The 21,331-nt window shown below is 45.3% G+C and overlaps 1 protein-coding gene and 1 long non-coding RNA gene across 2 annotated transcripts in view; one reads left to right on the forward strand and one right to left on the reverse strand.

Moving 5' to 3' along the window:
• LOC105196879 lies at positions 1-13,796 on the forward strand. The gene is made up of 4 exons (XM_011163032.3): positions 1-1,193; positions 5,745-6,059; positions 10,404-10,481; positions 10,977-13,796. Exons 2-4 carry the CDS (start codon positions 5,901-5,903, stop codon positions 12,045-12,047), a joined length of 1,308 nt encoding a protein of 435 aa, XP_011161334.1. The 5' UTR covers positions 1-1,193; positions 5,745-5,900; the 3' UTR covers positions 12,048-13,796.
• The window catches only part of LOC120358531, a 70,741-nt gene continuing 59,789 nt past the window's right edge, over positions 10,380-21,331 (reverse strand). The window contains exon 3 of the long non-coding RNA XR_005575469.1: positions 10,380-10,536. This is a non-coding gene — a long non-coding RNA (uncharacterized LOC120358531). The remainder of the gene's footprint in view (positions 10,537-21,331) is intronic.

The following is a 21,331-nucleotide window of genomic DNA, read 5'->3' on the forward strand; positions in this document are numbered from 1 at the left end:
AAGTGAGACGAATGCAAGGCGGATAGACGGCGAGGGACAAAGTACGAAACGAACAGCTGGAATGACGGAGAGGAACGAGCGCGCGAACGAGCGAGAGGGAAGCAGCTGGACCGTGTTGCCTCCAACGCGGAGCAGCGCGGCGCGGCGCGGAGACGGATGCTGCGGCGAGGCGGATCGAGAGGGAGAAGGAGAAAGAGATGGGGGAAGATCGGAAGAGATAGACAGCTAGAAGGAGCGAGAGCGTAACAGTGGGAAGGACGGCAGCGCGAGAGAGAGATCGGCCGGCGAGGAGCGAGGAAGAGCGGCGGAGCGTATAGTCGCGGGAAGGCCGCGGTAGTCTTTCTCGGCTGGCTAGGTGAGATAAGGACGAGGCGGACAAACGGACTGACGAAGGTGCCCAAGGTAGGGATACTCAGTCTCGCGGCCACGTGCTACACGAGCGCACGCCCCGAGCCGGCAGGCGGTCCAGCCAGCCAGCCAGCCAGCTAGCCAGCCAGCTCTTCGACGCCGTCCTCTTCTTCGCGTCCTCGTATTAATCCGTGCACGCGCGCGCGCGCGCACGCACCTTCCTCCCGTTCCTCCCGTCCATTCGTCCGCCCGCTCGTGCACACCACGTCTCTCCTCCGTCCGTTTCTTTTTCTACAGACGGAAACTGTCGAAAAGTCGCGCGACAGCGTCCGTAGTTCCGAGCGCGGTCCAGCACGCGATCGGTGGTGGTTCTCCAGCATGCTCCGAGAGGAGTATCGCGCGCGCAGTGATCTCGAAGAGATATCGGAGGGACACACTCGGTTGCTGTGATCCGCGCGGACGGCGCGGCTATTCTCGTCCTGTGATCCTTTCCGACGGGTGACCGCGTTTCTCTCTCTCTCTCTCTCTTCCCGTTGGAGAATATTTTCGACACGAGTGTGTATCGCGCGGATAACTCTCGGTAGTTTGGTGTACCAGCGACGTTATCGCGACGAGGACGATCGCGTACTGTTTGACGACACATACAGTGCGTGGATGGAAGAACGTGCGTCGATGTGCTTTCTGTGTTGGGAGTAAGGGCGAACGGCGATGACGCGTGCTGTCACGGCGGACTGACATGCGTCCGTAGGTGCGACGGTGCGGAAAATTAGAAAAGGGTTTCATACGGAAGTGTATCGAGAGAGAGAGGCAGAGGAATACATCTCGGTGAAGGATATCGCACACAGGTACGTCTACCGATATATATACATCAGCAGTCCTGAAAATTGCAGTTGTTGGAATTGTAGGCGGATGTAGCTTTTCAGCTCTTCTGTTTAGCTTTTTAAAAAGATTGAATGAAGAAGAGCTAAAGCTTATAAATGCAAAGTTACAATCTCTCTCTCTCTTTCCTCTTTTTCTCGCGTGACAGATATCTATTTCTCTATTCTTCTCATACATTTGTTATATTATAGCCATTTAATGAAAAAGATCTTATAAGAAACATTTTATGAGATTTATCAGTTATCAATTTTTTTCCGGAAGAGTGTAAGAAACTTTTTCTCACAAGATCTACCTGTGCATTCTTTTATATCTTCATTTTACTACATATTCTTCATTCTTTTTTTGTTAACGCTAAAAGCAAATACAACTCACACTATCGAGTGAATTACATTAGTCAGATTGTGCCTCATTTGACGTTCGATACAAGTTTCCAGTGATATAATTCCGCGAGATTTCAGGTATCGTGCCAAGTTTGCAAGTTTATCTTTTTGCTCGATTATTCACAACATAATTTCCCGACGAGCAGCATGTCTCTCACCTTTCTCATATTTACCGAGCAGCAATTAACAATCGTGACGTTAAACTTCCGTGGCGAGTTTGACACAGTGTCAGATGGTGATAGCGTGATCATTTATTTAACCGTCTCGTAACAATATCTCCGATACGAGCGCGATACGAAGTCTATTATTTCATTTATCAAACGCCTGTTGCCTCGATGTTCAATTAATCCCCTACGTCGAAATCAAATTATATCTATATATAACGGTGAAGTCTCGGAAAGTAAAAACAACTTCGTTGCTTTCGGCACTCAACAACCGAAACTTCTAAAGTGATAATCCGCAAAAGATTCTTAATCAAATTTGTATCCGCGACATCGCGCGCGTTGTGTTTGGCCATAAGTTCGAGGAAATCTGTGGGAAATCAATCTCGATGCTTGCGATTAATAATGCGCGTGATCGCGAAGCGCGTGATCGCGAACAGTTCGGCGAGCCAACAACCGGTGCCGTTACACGAAAAATCGATTCAGACGGTTACGATTAATTTGTCACGACTTCGGGAGAGGGGAGAGGGCGCAACAATTTCAACTGTCTGCAGCCAGTACTGTGATATCCGTGTGACGTGCCGCTCACAACCGGTTCATTAAAGCTGCAGTCCGCTCGTCACTCATTGGCTGCCACAGCTTGACAGCGATCGAGATGTTCGCCCGGTGAAAAAGAAAAACAGTTATAAAAAAAAAAGAAAAGAAACAAGACAAGAAATAGCGCGTATGTACGTATGCGTGTGTGTGTATATACACGGTGAAGCTTTTGACGCGCGAGTGTGTTTCACCTTTCAATCATTATTATTGCGAAGATGAGCAGAGGCAAGCCGATCGCGATCACCGCGCGTCTCGGTCACAGGTGGAGAAAAAGTATTGCCTGACAATCGAATTATTAATACGCTAGGAGCAGCCGTTGTTTTCGCAAGGCGAGAGAAATCGCTGGAAGAAACGACGAATCGGCAGCGAAATAGTCACGCAAGGATTAAAAATTGATTTCATCGTGAAAGAAATCTGTGTGCATCGATAAATAAATAATGTTTCAATATGACGTCGCACTTTTAATATATCGGAAACCACGCCTAGCGTAGCGGAATAATTTGGAGTGTAGTAAATGTATTCGAACGTATATAAATACATCGTATCGCGGATGTACCGGTAAGGTAAGGAGAGTTTTTTAATTCATCGACAGATCAATCGCGTTACGCAACTTGGTTTTGTAATTAATCAATCGATAAATTAAAAAATTCGCCTGTAATTAATTCGAGACACTCGGTTTCGACGGGGTGCGCTCCGACTCGCGACGGAAAAACCGCGCTTCAATGCAACGCGGAGCGGAAGATTGTTCCGTACGTCAAACGTCAAACGATCGATCGATCGATCGATCGATCGATCGATTCTAGCACTTCCGTGCGTGCGGCGCACCATTACCTCCCACGGCCGTAATTACGCTAATTACGTTTTAATACCTTAATTATTACACAGATTAAGCTCACAATCGATATTACGATGCGCGCTGCTCGCAATGAAACTATCCGTGCCGATCGTTCACGCAACCACTTATTAGCGAACGAGCGGGAGGCGCCGCCGTGCACGCGCGCGCGCTCACGTTCGTCTCGCGGGAGAAGAGAATCGGCTTCTCCTTCCCCCAGATTCTCTTCAAGGACCGCGCGGATCGTGTCGCGATACGCGTAAATACCGGGACGTGGAATCGCGCGATGACAGCTGAAACATATCGGCGATGACGGTGCGCCGGTAATAGTGTCGAGAGCGCGAAACGCAAAGCGAAGCGAGAACGGGCGTCCTTCGGCTAATGAAATACACGCTCGTGAGCGGCTCAAAAACGCAAATAGGAAAAATCCCGATGGCACCGATGGCCAGCCGTCAGCCGTCACCCGTCACCGTCATCGCCGTCATCGTTCGCATCGTAACTCTCGTCCGCGCACTGACGAGATCGTGTTTATCGCCGCGCGTTACAATTGCGCTACCGCCGGCGCGCCGCGCGCGCACGCGTTAATCCGTGAAAACAAGGATTTATCGGAGCCGAAGCGCGGCGAGGCGACGATGTATTCAACGGAACCGGTCTTCCGCGGGCATGCACGGCTGTTAATTAATTTGTCATTAGTCAGCGAGGAAAGATGAGAGGCGCGCAATAAAATTTATCGATGGCGGCGCAGCGCCGTGCGGCCGCGGCGTGCCTCCTCTTCGTCGCGAAGATCGCCCGATTATGCCGATTTTTTACTAATGTACGAGAGCAACGCGCTCGCGATCCATCGCGAAAGCGATCGCATAATCATGTTGCTGACAATTTCTTTAATTAAAGTGCACGGCGTACCATTTTTACGCCATATAACTGCAATAATCGGTTAGAGGTCACGTAAATGTAATATCGTGTTACACATTGTACTACTGATGAAGCCCGTAAAGAATAACTTCTCGTTAATTAAATATCGAATTAAATATCGATTGACATCTTGGGAACAAGATTCCGAAACATTTCAAATATTTCAAAATAGTGTTAGTGTAGGATGTTCCAAAAGTTATATTCTGGCTGGAGAGCAAAAAGAAGCATCTCTTTTGCAATATCGACCGTGAGAATAATCGCTTCGAATTACTGTGCCTCGATAATCAGAGAGAGTTTTGACGATGGATGAATATTCATCGAAACTTTTTTTAGCTTCATCAGCTGCGGATGCTTATTCGTTATATAATGCCCGTTAGTGTTCTGGATTAAATACACCAATTATCCTGGATATGTACGCCATCGCGGCTCCGCAACTTGTTACAGTTCAAGCTTAATAAAGTCGTGGCACTATAAATTCGTGGCGCTTAACGCAATTCACGTGCTTCAATTATAATCCATGAATCCTAGAAATCTCGCGTGCACAATCTTTACTGCTATAGATTCTCGCATATATAACGCGATCGTGTTGCAAGTATATGCCAATATTACTCCGTGATCGCGTAGATTAGCTCGACGCAGCGGCGGCCGGCCAATTACCGCGTTCTTAATCGTGGCTTTGTGATCGACCAGGGAAATCTCGCTGTCCTCAATTAACACTTACTTTCAAATCGCATCTCGGAACTGGATTAATTCTCCCGGCTACCGATCGTTATCCCCGCGAACGCGCGTTGCGATCATTCCTCGTGAGCCCGAGCGCGTGCGCGCGCGGAGATTTACTCTCCGAACTTATTCTGTGTAACGAACGAATTAAAAGAATGAAATACGAATCGATTTTCACGATGTATTTACGACATTCGCCGCTCCGTCTCGGATCGAAACGATATGGGTTTCTCGTCGACGAATTGAAATTAAAGATCGGCAATCAAAAACACGGTTTACACGCGCCGCAGGTTGAGTTCCCACGTGGTGCGCGAGTTGGAAATTAATACGTGGCAGCCTCCGTAATTAGCTCTCGTATTTATGCGCTTCTCGCAGGGCGGTCTGCGTTAACATTGGTAATGGCGTTACACCGTTGTAAACACGACATGTTATCTTGGGCCGATACGACGAGCCCGAGGTCTCGGGGAGAACGATTCGCCGATCGCGATTTCGGCGGTCCCGCGCGCTCTCCCGTTTCTGCGTCTGCGACCCGCCGCTCGTATTCTGGAATAATTATTATACGTCGCGCTGATATACGCCGCCTCGCGCGCTCGTCCGCCGTAAAAATTCCGCTTTGATATTGGGAGATATCCGTACATTCGGGTGTTCTGTTGCTGGGAGGCCGGCATTCGTGCCGGACGCGAATATCCCGGACGCGAATATCTCGTCTCGTACGGAGTATTATACAGCGAATGAATCGCCGAATTTGAACAAGATCTTACGATCTTGATTGTAGACGGCACACAACGGCGAAAGAAAAGTTATTCGAAACTTGATCGACCGGAGTAGTTATTAATGTCATCGTTATCAAGTTCGGCACTGATTCGTTCTCGAGAGAATTATTTATTCTTTTCTTTCTTTTTTTCTTTTTATCAGGTCGTCAGGAAGTCACGCGTCGCGTGAACGTTTCAGCGACGAAGCGTGGCGGCACGCGAGAGGCGCCCAAAATGTTGGCTCGCTACATCAAGCGAAAAGTGGGCAGGTCGGGTCACAGGCCAGGACGGCTGACAACAAGAGATTAAAACGTGTCGAATGGATGTGGGCGATCTGTCAGGCCCCGCAGGATTGATAGGGAGCGGATCCATCTCGGTTGCGACGGGTGTTGGTGTTATCGCCAACGCGACATCCGCTACCCCACGGTGGTGGACGCCTACGTCGACGATCACATCGGTAGCGGCCAACACCGACGTGGTGAGTCTTTTTTTCTCTCTCGATCGCTAGCTCCCGCAGAAGCTCGTCTTTCATCGAACAACGAGGACAGAGATGTATCGCAGTCTCATCGTCACTTTATATCTGATAAATAGACGCAACATTTGTTTCTCGAAGAAAAATAATCGATTATGTTAATATGTTTTTGTGTATGGTTGCTTAAGGATTTGGCTATACGAGTTAAAAGTTTTTGAAAAATCGAAATTTAAAAAGTGAAGACTTTTGAAGTCTTTCTTTTCCTGCTCATTGACAAACAATTTTGGTCGCAAATATCCGGATTTTAGCTCTAAAATTAGTTGAGAAGAAAACATAAAAAATTTGTTTTTGTAATAGTTTTCGCAGCTAAAAGACTGTATTTTGCTATAGTTTTAAATAAATAACTTTTAAACGAGTGCGTAGATCTAAAAAAATTTTATATAAATATTTATTAGAGTTTTATTATTTTATAAATTCGTTTTTAATTTGTGATGCTATTTCCTCTCATCAAATTTGTAAATAAGTACTGCAAAACGCGATTTTACATAAGAATCAAAAGGAAACAAAAAATTAAAGAACTTTTAAACCAATAAGAGGATATATTGTGCTGAAAATTTTATATAGATATTCAAACGTAATAGAACGCTTATAAAATGTTTATTAATTTTTGGTAATGTTATGACATATACATCCTTAAGAATATTTGACTCTACAATATCAATTAAAAGTTATCGAAAAGTATTCTATTTTCCCTAATAAAAAAATTTTAGTCATAAAAATTCAAATTTTGGTCATAAAATTAGTTGTAAAGAAAAAAACAAATTATAATGACTTATAATGACTTACGCAACGAAAATGACCGCATTTTAGATACATAATTTTTAAATGAGTAAATAGATCCAAATAAACTTTTTCTCGAATATTTATTGAAATTTTATTATATGTAAAAAATTTGATTTAACTCGTAATGTTACTTTTTCGATAAATTTTTAAATAAGTATTACAAAATGCAATTTTACGTAAAAATCAAAGATAAATAAAAAAATTAAAAAAAAGTTTTAGTCAATAAGATAACTGTACAAATTTTGCACAAATGCTTAATGTAGTAACGCAACAACCTATAAAATTTTTATATTTTTGGTAATACTTTGGTAATACTAGAAACATCCTAAAGGAGATTTTAAAAATCATTATCAACAAGAGTTCTAATTAAAGAAGTTCTAAAAATCTATAAAAATTCAAGATATTTTTTATCTAAAAAGTTGTTAATTTCTTTAGAATCCTATTAATATTAACGCGACCATTTACTTAATAATATTTTTTATATAGAATTATATTTTATATGATATATATTTTATATGGTATTAAACTAATATATTTAGCTATAATAGAGAAATAACGAAAAAGTTGGATTTTGGTATTTGCAAAAAATATTTGCATTAATATTTGCATTTGCCCATAGGGTGTTAGTCGTCGGATGAGAGAGATCCGTGTGTCACGTGGCCTTTACTGTAAATTATGGTCTTTCTTATTATTCAAATATGGTATTTCTGTGACATTTAGCATGCTTAATTACGGGTCTTGCAATTCAATTAAATTACAGTGTCTTTCGCGAACTGATCGGGTTGAAAACACATAGAGAATCACGCGAGTTTACGCACGTCATCGTCGCTCGCCTCGACGGTTGATTGGTATTTACACGAGTCGGATTATTCTAAATCGCTAACCGAGGTCTAGAATAACGGAATCGAGGGAACGATGGGAACCCCGAAAGAGAGAGAAAGAAGAGAAACGTGTCGTTCGCGATGTAAAAAGACCATCAACGTTATATCGGCGCGTTCTCCTCTTCATTCAGCGTCGCTCGTGGCAGCACTTAATGAGATGATTCTCGTGTGGGACGTGGGTGGGCGACGGAAAGGCTTCAGAAGGATGCGAACCGTTTTGTAGATTATCCGCAAAATGCGAGGAGAAGCGGCACGCGGACCCGGGGAAGGGGGTTGGGAGAGCAGCGCGTTATTTAGTCCCGTCGATGTGTGGCGGTCTGCGGCCGCGGGGATTAGAACCGAGGTGACATAGCCGCGTCATCTGTTGGACGTTTAACCTTTTTTGCCTCCTACCTCGGCCTGCACGTCGCTGCTCCTCGCCGTCATTTCCGCGAGAAGTCATCAGCCCGTACCGCGCATACGTTCCCAGGTTAATGAGATCGAAAGTCGTTTTCGAATACCTGCGCGCCGCTGCCGGTCTGCGTTTTTAGCGTCCGCGACGATCGGCAGAAATCCCGTCAACTGGAAATATTTGCAAATACCGTCGCTTAATCCCTATCCCACGGGCGAAACGTGCGGAAAAGGAGATAAATATTCGCATTTCTAATGTGGAACACTCGTTTATTGCCATGCATCAATCACTAAAAGAACAATTTTAATGTAGTATCTAAAAATTTAGCTAAATATAGATCAGAAAATAATTTTATGTTGGACAATCAAAGCAATTATATAAAACGTTCAAGCATGATGATACTGCTGCAAAAAGTGTTGACATTCTAGCAAGCAGTTTAAACACGTCCAATATAAATTTTTTAATAGTTCAACATACTTATTTTCAAATCTGTATTTCATCAAAATTATCTTTTCCATGTAAGATAATAACGTTGGTGTTATCACGTCGAAGTATCCTCCTTTAAATTGCGGAAGCTTCACTGCTCATTCGCTCAATCGTCTTGCAATGAAAACCAATTCCGCGCGAGGCGCGACAACGCGAGGCGCGACAACGCGAGGCGGTATCTAAATCCAATCGATCCGACGCATATAAATTCTCGCGAACCGCCGTTTCTCCCTACGTTATATGCACGTCTTGAAACGGGGGAGTCCGGGAAAACGCCATTAAGTGTAGATGCTCACCGTCTACATGGAGCAAGTCGCGCAGCAAACCGAAATATTAATGAATCGTAAAGTTTATTTGCGAAAGTCGTAAATGAGCGGCGGTATCGTCCCATCTGGCCGCGCGACGTCCGCGCAACGACGGGCGAAAAGGAATTCGAGCGAGCGCTGATCTCACACGAGCGCGTTTTGATTGTCCCCGACGAACTCCCGCTTGTAACGCGAGCGATCAATTTCTCGTCGTCAGCGTTACGACAGAGCGGTGGCCGTTACTTCAGCCACAGTTCTTTTCGTGTGGGAATCAGATCCGCGCGAGTCGCATCCTCGCTCGTTTGTCCGCGCACAATTCGCGCGTTCTCTCCTCTCCGCGCCTTTTCCGCCTTACGACGAGCCGCGAGGGAACCGCTGTGCGGTCTAGTAATGACTGGCTAACTAGGTTTTAATAGGAAGATGATTTCTCGCAGCGCGAGAGAATAGACCCCTCGTTCGCGTGAGGATCAGCGAGGAGCGCGAACGAGGCAAGAAAGAGTCCTTCTTCTCTCCCGCGCGACGTCACCGTCGAGGATCCTCCACGCGGAGCAGATGCGCGCTCGCGCTGATTGGCGACCACAATGCGCGTACGGATCGACCGCGATCGCACTGTTCGACAATAGATTGTAGTCGAGGATATCCTCGAAATTTTTTTATGACCTTAGATTGCAATCGACTGAGATAAAGGCCAAAGAGATATACTTTTTTTTTCAATAAATAAATTATCTTATTCTTAAAATGAATTTCATGTAAAAAAATCTATCTAAAATAATGCAGACTAGAGCAACTAATACGCTTAAAAATGTTACATATATTGAGGAAACGATAGATTTGCTGGTCTCAATTTTATGATATAAATAGATAGTGGAATTGTGATCCAGTTTTGAAGGTATATTGGATTATACATAGTACTTTGCATATTAGTTTATAGATAGAATATTTATTTAGACAAGAATTTAATTCAATTTTGTGACTTTTGAATCGGCACTGAAGAAGTTATTAATAATTAATCGATACTTTATACCCACGAATAAGTTGGTAAAAATATAGTTTTTGAAAGCAATGAAATATTTATATATTAAGAGAAAGTATCACAGAGAATATCATTTTTTGGCATTTTTAAATATTGTTCGAATTATAAAATAGATGAATATATATATTTAGCACATTTATTGAATTGCCTTGCCTCTTTTCGATTATGATTTCATAGTAGTGCTTTGTACCGAAATAGGAAGCCTCGGCCATATCCTATCACAGTGCTCTTCGTTGTTCCGATCTTGCGTTTCGAGAGCGTGCATTAGGTCGAGAAACCCTTCCGTCATTGGTAGATATTGTACGGGGATCACACACAGGCGCGATCGTCGGGCACACTCTGAACGTCCTCAGGTCCCGCGCGAGCGTAACCACATGTCGCATCTCCACATGTCGCATCTTTTTGTTGCAGATGAATCAGCTCTGCAGGGTTTGCGGAGAGCCGGCCGCGGGTTTTCACTTCGGGGCCTTCACGTGCGAAGGCTGCAAGGTCAGTATCTTCACGTCGCCATTCTTCCACGGCTATTCATCCGTATCGTTGTTCTCTAATAACAAAACGATAAAGTTGAAAAAAAAAGAAAGAAACAACTCGCGATCGCGTAATGTTTCTCGCGATGCGAGACACTTGCGTCGAAATTTACGTAAATCGCGTAGAATCTCGCAGGATCAAGTGTCGGAGACGCTATTATTTTTATACACAAATCTGTGTAAAGATATCCCAGTAAACTCAGTTGCCATTATTAAAGTTGTACTATTCTATGTGCCGTTGTTTAAAATTTAAAGGATTAATTGTGTCACGCGCTTCTAGCCGAAATTTGTAGACTTTTGCGCGCGATTGCTGAGAGTCTAGCTTTACTAACAGGTAGCTAAACATTGATTTTAACAGGCATTTCTCCGTATACCCGATCTCTAATAAAGCAAAAGTCCAAATCGTTAATCGATCGCGACTGACCAATGCGCGTCTATTTCGCTTTCTGTTGCACAGTCCTTCTTCGGGCGCACCTACAACAATCTGGGTAGCATTTCCGAATGCAAGAACGGCGGCGTCTGCGTGATCAACAAGAAGAATCGTACCGCCTGCAAGGCATGTCGCTTACGGAAGTGCCTAATGGTGGGCATGTCCAAGTCCGGCTCGCGTTACGGCCGGCGCTCCAATTGGTTCAAGATACACTGCCTGCTACAGGAACAATCCCAGCAAGCGCAAAATCGCCTAATCAAAGATCCGAAGTCCGCGTATGAGAAGGCGTTCGGCTCGTTAGACGCCGCGAATAACAATAATAATAATAACAATACCGAGAACGCCAGTAACACCAGCGCCAGCAGCATCGTCGGCATCGTCACCACGGCGACCACCACGGCGAACAGTTACCATCATCATCTGCACCACCATCACCATCCGGACCGATTGCCCAAGAGGGAGGACGGGGCGCTCAGGCCACCGGATATCCCGGTGCAACTAAGATCACCCGACATCCCGCCGAGAAGCAGTCAGGATGCGATTCTGAGGCCTGCCGAATTGCCGAGGGCTCCACACGAGATGCTCAGGCCCGAAGTTTCGAGGTTCCCCATGTGGCGGGGTCCACCCTTGTTTCATCCGGCGCTCACGCACATGCAGCTGCTGAACACGCCGTTCTTCCCGTTCCAGCAGCGCTTCATCGTACCTTACGTGAATCAAGTGGGTCCACCGCAGATGACGACCAGCCTGTCGAGTTCGTCCAGCGAGAGCGTCAGCCCGCGATCGACTCCATCGCCAACGAAGAGAAGCGAGGAGAATCGAGAGTGCCGGGAAATCGATCGCGAGACCGCCGAGCGAGACCGATGTCCGAGAGCAAATTCGATAGAGGTCGCGTACGACAAGAATCTGACGTTCTTGCGATCACTCGGGCCGGAGCAGGAGGAGCCGATGGACCTCAGCATGAAGGACACACAGACGGACGGACAGGAGGTGGACGCTGGTAGCCTGGAGGAGGAGGAGGAAACCAAGTCGAGCAACAGCGAGGAAAATGAGCTTCTACAGGACACCGGACCGCCCCTGGACCTCACCCGAAAGACATGACCTCGGATACCAAATGGTGCTCACTAAGTGCTCAACGGGAACTCGATCCGGTCGTGAAAGGATCGTTGCCAATGTTGCTCCGAATCCGCGTGGATAATGGAGCAGTGTCGCCGAGCAATTTATCGAGAGAGAAGCTGACGATGGAAGCTGCCTCTTCCTGCGACAGGAGGAAAGAAATGAACGGTCGAAGGAGAAGACGGATGGATGGGAAAATGACGTGAGACGAAGAAGGAGGAGGAGGAGGAGAAGAAGGCAAAGAAAGAATACAGGAAAGAAGAGAATGGAGAAGAACGCGCGAATCACACGAGATGCGGAGAGGGTGAAAGAAGGTACAGTTACATCGTAATAACGCGGCGAGAAGCACGGCCGAGTGTCAAAGGTGCCTCGGCACAAGAAACGAGGAGGCGACTCAGGGGGAAAGAGGAGTAGCCGAATACGATTACGACACGAGAGGGAAAAGCAGAAGGAGATGGGAAGAGAGGAGAGAGAAAGAGAGAGAGAGAGCGCGGTCAGCCTACGCCGAAGGAGGAGAGGAGGAGAGGAGGAGAGGAGGAGGAGGAAGAAGAAGCGCCGCGCGCGTAGCCAGCCGGCATAAACGGCTTTACGATCGGCGATCCGTCCGATCGATGAAAATTGCTCAAGCCGCTCGGCATTAGCCGACACACAGTCCCTTTTGCCCGGTCGTACCCCGACGGCAGGTGCACACTGACGAAGCGACCGAGAATATATCGGCTCGCGATACATTCTCTTTCGTCGGAGGAACGAACGACGGACGCATCGTGCCTTAGCGAAGCTGGGCGCATCAGACTATGCGCGACTCGCGATTTCGCTATTCGTATTGAGTTTCGTGCATATTGTGGACGAGTTAAGATTCGTCGAGTTCGTCATTCATCATTCACGCTGACCCGTCAGCGGAGCGATATATCGACGAGGCCGGAAGGAAGAGAGGGCGTGAAACCCTGCGAATCAATTCATCCGTGTATTCGTTCGCGTATAGAAGCTGCGCTATGCGAACAAACGAAACTACGAATCGCGAATCGCGCGAGAGGGTTCACGCCGGCGAACTGGCGAATTTCCACTGCGGATCGCGAACCGCGAATCACGAATCGCGAATCGCGCATATCGTGGCACCAGCTCGACGCGGTGCCTTAAAAAATACGGCGATGAAGCTTCAACCGCCGGTGATAGTTTAACATTAATGTACGATATGTAACCGTTTGCCGTAGCGTGGCGACAGCGCACGGCGGGATGGCCAGTGAGTGTAAACTTCGCGCGTACTTACTATTTGCGCCGACAAACGCGTTCGGGGCCCGGGGGTTCTCTCTACGATCCGTGCATTCGCGTCGATTTTTTTTGAAAAAAAAACCCAAAATTGACGGCGATGCGAGAGATCGGACGACGATGATCCGGGCGCCCGATAAATTGTGATTCTGCGAATTCCAAGTGCTCTTAGTACGTAACTTATGTATATTTTTTTTCTCGAGAGTCGGACGAACAGGGATCATATCGCCAAACCCAAGCGCGCGGAAACCGTTCCGAAACGCTCCGATCGTGCCGATCGTTCGCGGTGGGATCCGCAGTTGCGTTCAAGTACAAAAAAAAAAAGAATAGAAAGGTAGAGAAGGAAATATGCGAGAGAGGTGCGCGGTAGCCACGATCGGACGATACGCACGAGGCATGGGCACCGTTTGAGTGTCCGAGTATCGAGAGAGGAGTACGAAGTGAAATAAAGAATATTGTATACCTGAATGTGTGTGACACCTTGATCGCCGTTCATTAAATATCCCTTCACGCTCATCGATCCCCGATCTCCTCGGCTACGTTCCTAACGCGAGACGGTATTCGATTACTTTCGTCTCGCGCGTCTTTCACATTCCACGCCGCGTCTGCTATCGAACGCGCGTTATAATATTATACACCAAGCGTGCGTGCGCGCGCGCGCGCGTACACGCGTATCATCGTATCTGCAATGTTATTTATCTAGCAATAAATTTGTCCTTCTTGATATACTACGCAAAACACGTTTTCCCGATAGTTTCACGCCGACGCGACGCGACGCCTCGAGAAGAATGATGCGATTCCTTCGTCCCCGAGAGTCGAGGACGTCGAAAACGCCTGACAATAAATTTTCTTAAAAGTTCAGCAATAAACACGCGAGTATATCGATCGTAAGGTTTCTCCCCCCCTGGGGTCGTTTGACCAGGTCAACCAAAGCTCCGCGCGCGCGCGCGCGCGCGGGGAGAAGAAAAAAAACGAAACTCCGCAGGAGACGGTGAGCGAAACGAGCGCGCGTGAACGACGTACCAGGAAGTGCGTACTTCTCGTACGCGGAAGTTTTATTGCTAATTACATTATGCTCGTCGAAATCGAGATGGTTTCCCGTCGGCGAGCAATATTTCGCGCGCGCGCGTACGCGGATCCCGGTAATTTATGAACATTCGCGCCGCCGCCACGAGGATCCTCGAGGTGCCGCAATCCTCGAGGAGAGATCACGGCCGGAATTTCGCGTTTTGCGACACGACCCGTCTCTAGAGATTTGTCTTAATGGAAAGTTTTCGTCGTTTCTTTTAGAACGCGACCTCCTTCGCGTGTACATTAACGCATTCTTCGTCGACGTGCTATTATTAGCGATTTTACGATGAAACGCGTGTACGGCAAACGCGTGTACGGCACCTCGTGCCTTACGAAGAATACAAATATTTTGATTATCTAAATACGATTTCACGGATTGTAATGTATATCGATTTTGTCGAAGGTATACCACGCTTGGAACGCTTCGAATTTCAAAAAACTATACTGGACAGTAATGTTCGCTGCAGTATTAATACGCTGTTTGATTTATGCCTGGCCTCCGTAGCTTTGCGAATATTTGCAAAAGATACTTCTCCAAGTTAGACCAGAATATGTCTGGCAACATGAATTGTGCAACGCAAAACGTGCAAGTTCGCAAAATCGTGTTTGCGGCGCGCAAGCCCCGAGACACACAAGATCTCTGTCAACATTCTCGCGAACAAAATGGCCTTCCCCGTTGGCTAGAACACTCAAATAGCGCTTCGTACATATTGCGAGCATGTTTTCACATATGTTCAGCGGAAGGACAGACGATTCGTGTTTTCCGTCGCGCAAAATAATTAGTAGCGAATTTATCATTCAGTTGACACGATTCTCGAAAACGCGTCATCTCAAATTATCCTATTCCACAATATTTCTTCGCTGTTGAAGCTACAATAATTCCAATTATTGCAAATTAATCGTGTTTCGCGAAAATGTGCGGAATCTTCCATGTCTCGCTTCCTAAATGCAATTCGTCCGAGAGCGCTCGCGTTTCGGTCCAATAATAAATTGCACAAAATGCGGATGGCTGCTTTTAATTTAACGATGAATCACTTTTATTCTCGTCTCGATTTTGGGCGTTAGCCGAATCTCTTTAATTCGCCGTGTTATTATTGCATCGGGTCCTTGTTACACGCAATATTAAATAACGCAATGATTCGCGCGGCGGTTACAATTATTATCATTACGCATTTAATAATGCCCGACGCGAGGCAAGCCGCGAGTTATCGTTAGCGCGGGCTGATTCCCTTCTCGCAGCACGCCAGAAGCGAGCCACAATCTGTAAAGGTATCTTTCAACGGTAGTCGCTACTCGAGAGTCGCGTTTCCGCATTTCGATCCCTCCGCAGGGCCTCCTAGACGGCCGTCACGCGTACACGCGGGGGAATTGGCGAGTGACGCGCGAGTTGTGCGTGGTACCGGCGGCATATTGCACGCATCTACGCCAACGTGAGGTGTTCACCTGCGTGCACCTGCGTACTCGCGTTCACGCTCGTAACCTCGCGACTGTAAAATGCCGAGTGAATAAGACTGCTGCTTGTTGACTTAGGCGGGACAAGAGAGGCCACTCGATGTCCATCCCGCGGGCACTTCCTGTCGGGCCTGATTCAGGTATTCTGAAGAACGGTTTACGGCGTGCGCCGAGAAAAAGTGGTGGACATGCAATGTACAAGGAAACAATAGTACTGAGATCTAAAAAAAATGGGACAATGTACCGAAATATCACAATACCGAAATCTAAAAAGTGAAACAACGTTTCAAAATGTCATAATATCGAAGTCTGTAATGAGAACCGAGACAATGTCTTGAAAATGATAGACGAGAATACAATATAATTATATCATTTAACTTATTTTATTGAAATCATTTTAAGCTTCCATTTTTCTAATCAATTTAATTCCTTGAAAAATGTTTAATATTCATAATCTTTTAATTTTTCCACATAAGTACGTAATCTTTGTAATTAAAATTATTAAACATATTAAAACGGAGTTGTTAACGTTTCAGCTTTAACATAAAAGTTTTTAAAGTTCGTAAATGTAATACAAATGATTGAATTAAAATATACTCGATGTGTTACTAAAACTGCATTTTTCGTCATGATAAATGTTTAAAAATATTGCTTATTTGCTACAATATAATTAAAACATTTTTATTATGCAATAAAATGAATTCTGATGAGAATACCTTCAATACCTTAAGTACTATTGATACTTTTATTCCTCTAAAATTCGTAGTCCAAATTGTTACACTAAAATTGTATTTAAAAATAATATTACAAAATTTTTATCAAAACTTTATCTTTCTTAACCTGTATTTAGCGACTTTAGGATAACAGCAAAATGTTCTTTTCTTTTACGTGATTTTAAAAAAAGAGTAGTTGTTGACGTCGTAGATAATATAATACATACACTTAAAATGTGTCTAGTAAATGATCAAAATTTGTCAAAGCGATAAGAATCATCATATCATCAGGAAATTTCTAACAGCTACAGGCGATCAATCGATTTAAAACGTATAGTATCCAAAAGAGCGCAGAGTGCATAAGTAAATCATTAATCATGTCTATCGGGCTGACATTGTCGAAGAATTCGATCATTTTATCATCTTGACACCTTGTCGAACGTAATATCCGAGGATATTCGTCATTCAATCGTCCTTAACGTTATGTTAATTCCTGCTCTGACTTTTTTTCATAAATTTTTAATTCTTCTCACGTCGACTCGTGTACTATTCATTCTACTTATACACATTTCTTCATTCATTTTTCTGACACTAATCATTATGAAGACTCGTCTCTTTGCAGCTTCGAAAAGACGGTTCTCTTTTATTAGGTGTAACAGGAATACAGTAATAGTGCATTTAACGCGATGGCATATCGCGAGGATCGACATTAACGTCAGTCGTTTTTATTTCCGCACGCAAAATCATCCTCGAAGTTTTATACTCTTTGTACAAAGTTTTCCGCACCGCAGTTATTTTTATATCGTTGAATAATTTTGTAACAGTCTTTTGCGCCGTATATCTTCCGAGCCATAAACGTTTTTCACGCACGTTTTTGCGATGCGTTATTTATTCGCCGCTAATGTGCACAACGACGTTATAAATTAACCTTCTATTTATCTATTAATCCGTCAATTCGTACGAGACATCTTCCGTGTTAATCAAACCCGCTATTTGATTAAATCTAATGACACGTGTTGTCGCCGCATTTTGCAACTGCGGAGCATTTTGATGTATTCCCTATGAATTCAAATTTCGAATTTTTTTTTAGTTTTTAATAATTCTTGCGCCATCCCAATTAAGTATGTCCTTCATCGCATGAATCTTTCTCAATGATGTGTCGTTTTATTGCCGACGACGATGACGGCAAGTCGGATTTTGCCGGACCCTCTCTCCTTATTCGCACCTGTCGAGTAATCGGGGTGTTACAGACGTGTCAAAATAGGCCCTGTCTCGAGGACACAGTTTCGTGTCGCCAGACGTCTAAAAATCACGAACACGTCATTACACGATTGTTCGGGAAAGAGAGAAAGAGAGAGAGAAAGAGAGAGAGAGACGCACCTGATTTTTTTTATCTTCGCAACTTGAGAACCGTTCGATCTTCATGAGACATCTCTCGGATTACGAGAGAATATACAGCATAATGGCGTATTTGCCCATTGCCGAGCGTTCTTTTTTTCCCTCTCTACCGTCTCGCGTCTTCCAGATGAGTTACGTAAATCTCAACGAGGAAACCATGTGACAAGATTGCTTAGGTCCTCTGTCTTGTCATAAATTAATAAAATTTTTTCTTTCTCTTTCTCTGTTCGAGGATCAGAGCGCGGAGAAAAGAGAGACAGAAAAATGGAGTAACCGGAAGGGAGCGAGAAACAGACGAACGGATGAACAGACAGACAGACAGACAGACAGACATAGAGGGAGAGAGAAGGGCGAGAGGAGCGGAGTGACGAAGGAGAGAGCCCGGAAGAGAAGCAGGACCGGTTGCTTGTTCATTGACGGGGCGAAGGCCCGCTCGTGAATGGTAGTGGACACTCGCGAGCCAAGAATAGGATTCACCTCTTGGCGATCTCGAATTTTTCTGCGTCGCGCTCATGAACTCGCGCCACGGCCGTGTCATGTCGCATCTCGGTTCTTCCTTTTCCTTCCCCACCGCCTCCTCTCCGTCGCTAGACGGAGACGTACGGCTGGTAGTTCAACGACGCTGATTAATGCGCGGATGCTGAGGACAATCTTGATCGTGTCCGGCGGGCAATCAGCTTCGCCACTTGCCTTGATTTCCGGCAGTGTCCATCACGCGTCCGACAATTCGCGATTGTTTGCGGTGCGATTTTCCTGAAGGAGTTCGCTTTCCCACATCGCACTGATGGAAATAATTTGAACGATGAAATTATGATTAATCCATTAGACGTTTACCGCAGGACTGAAATATTCGCAAGCGTAAGGTCTTTTAATATTCAACAATGACAGTCGAGCCTTCGCGATTCGAGAGATTTATAACGGCAGTAGCCTGATGGAATACAACGTCTGTGACGACTAGCCATTAAAAGTATAATAAATTTCGCCAGAGATGTATTTTTATTTCGGTCGGCGGTGTGGGCCCGGCCGACTTAATATTCAGCCCTGCGAAATTCCAAGCAGGTTTCTATTCACCCTCGCTCCTTTTAATGGCCGAGCGATGTCACGGCCGTTGAAGGACACGACGACGTCGACTGATGATCCTCGCGGAAGCCTTGACAATCGTTCGTTTCGCTCCGCAACGGATGTTCACTGGTTGTTACTTATATTTAAAAGAATGAACAAAAGCATCGAAAAGTTATATAGATTATTTCGCGACGGCAAAGTGCTACGTGGCTCGCCAAAAGCGGAAGAATTTCAATGAGGATTTTTAGTCTGTAGACAATAGAGGCGTACCGCGCATTAATGTCCAGGTCGTGTGTGCCTGGTAGGTAGATAGGTAGTCGGAGGGCAAGAGGACTGACGAGAGGAAAGAAGAGGAAGAAACCAAAGGATGGCAAGAAGAAGAAGTAGAAGTAAACGCAGGTCGTGGCTGGCGAAGGTAGCACGATACACGCTAAGGTCGGCAGATGCGCGGTACGAGTGTAAGAGGGGCCATTACGCGCGAGTGCGTGAGGTAAAGAGGTTTACTACACCTGTGGCCTGTGGGCTTGGCCAGGCACGCGTGAGAGAGAAAGACAGAGGAGGAGGACGAGGAGGAGGAAGAGAAGAAGAAGAAGAAGAAGAAGAAGAAGCAGGAGAGAAAGCCGGCCACGAGAGGAGACAGAAGAGAGGCGGCGGCGTAGGGAGGAAAGAAAACGAAGAGAGGTGAGAGCAACAGAGGTGAGAGCAACGGAGGAGAGGACGCGCTTAAGATTGACAATCCGGGGTCACTGAGCGAAGCTATCCGTGCTCCTTCCGATTGGTCGCCGGGAAATTCATAATACGTTTTTCATATATGCCGGAGAGCCCTGGCGTTGCTTCGGCCGCGGCTCCCTCCGGGGGTAGGGTCGAGAGTCGAGTCGACTCTCCGAGTCAAGACGAGTCGAGTCGAGCCGAGTCCGGTCGAGTCTCGAGCGTTTCGCCGGACGTTTACGAGCGTTTGACCCTAAGTGTACGGTGGGAGCGCGGGAAGTAGAGGAGGCGGAAGAGTAGACGAGGCGATGGAGAGAAAGGGAGAAGTCGCTCTCTTGCCGCGGCCCCGCTAATTGGGTACGTTGCGCACGCATCGTCGTAAGAGGATCCTTGAGTGGACGTAAACCCAATATCGCCGCCGTGTATGAGAAAGGGATGCGTCGCGTCGTTTCCGATGCGACGAGACGGCGGCGCGCTGCTCCTCTAATGGGCGATTCGGCGTGATGCGTTGCTCCGCACCGATGCGCGATGGTTTGTCGTTGGTTGTCGATCGGTCGCCACCGCAGCCACCAGAGACGGAGCGTCGCGCGTCGCCTGGCCTCGGCGCGATGTAAATAGCGTCTTTCTCTCTAAAAACGTGTTGCCGATCAAACCTCGAAAGATGACTGTGAGAATACGTGTTAGCATTTAGATATTTATAGTATTCGTGTAATGAGCCATCGATAAGACTTTCATTTATTCGGTATCGAATACCACAGTCGACGCGAGATGTTATTGGAGAGAATATCACTAAGCTTCAAAGATTTTCACGCAGAGCGTTGTCCAGCCTATGAAATCGACTCAAGTTAAACCTCGAAGATCCTTTCATCTTTTATATCTTTTTTTCCTTCTAAAAAAAATGTTTTGTAAAAATTTAGCTAAGTAATTTAGTACAGCTGTGTAAAAATAATTTTGTTAGATCATTAAAATAATTATGTAGGACGCTCAAGCATGAGCAATGTTAAGAAAAATTTAAGCATTTTAGCAATCCGTCTAAGCGTCCTACATAATTATTTTGATAGTCTAACAAAGTCATTTCATACATGTATATCTAAATTTTTAAATATGTTAGTAAAACCGTTCTTTTCTTGTAACTAATTCGCAAGCAAAGAATTTCTCTTGACTCAAATAAAACGATTTTATGTGTAGAGATTACGAATATTCTTGAGTCACGGTCCGCGATTTCGAAAATGTCATTTTTGAGAAATTAGATTGTTTTCATAAATTTCATATAAATCGTCATATAAACGATAACGATAAATTTCGCAAAATACGAGAGAGTTGCCAAGCCATTAATCAATTGCAACAAAAAGGAAATTAGGACCGGTCAATTTCGTCTGTAAAAATTTATGCAAGAAGTGTGTAATCGTTAAAATGTGATTGTGCGTGTGTGTCTTTAAATTTATTATGATAAAAATTATAATAAAAAAAAGAGTAAAAAAAATATTAATATTAAAATATAAATAAATAATAAAAGACGATTGTATTTAATATAATCCACTTTTTCACAGTAACAGTATATTCTGGAATGTTAAAGAGGTGGACACTTAATTCTTCTCA

Source organism: Solenopsis invicta, chromosome 8 (assembly GCF_016802725.1).
Source record: "Solenopsis invicta isolate M01_SB chromosome 8, UNIL_Sinv_3.0, whole genome shotgun sequence".
Classification (NCBI taxonomy): Eukaryota; Metazoa; Arthropoda; class Insecta; order Hymenoptera; family Formicidae; genus Solenopsis; species Solenopsis invicta.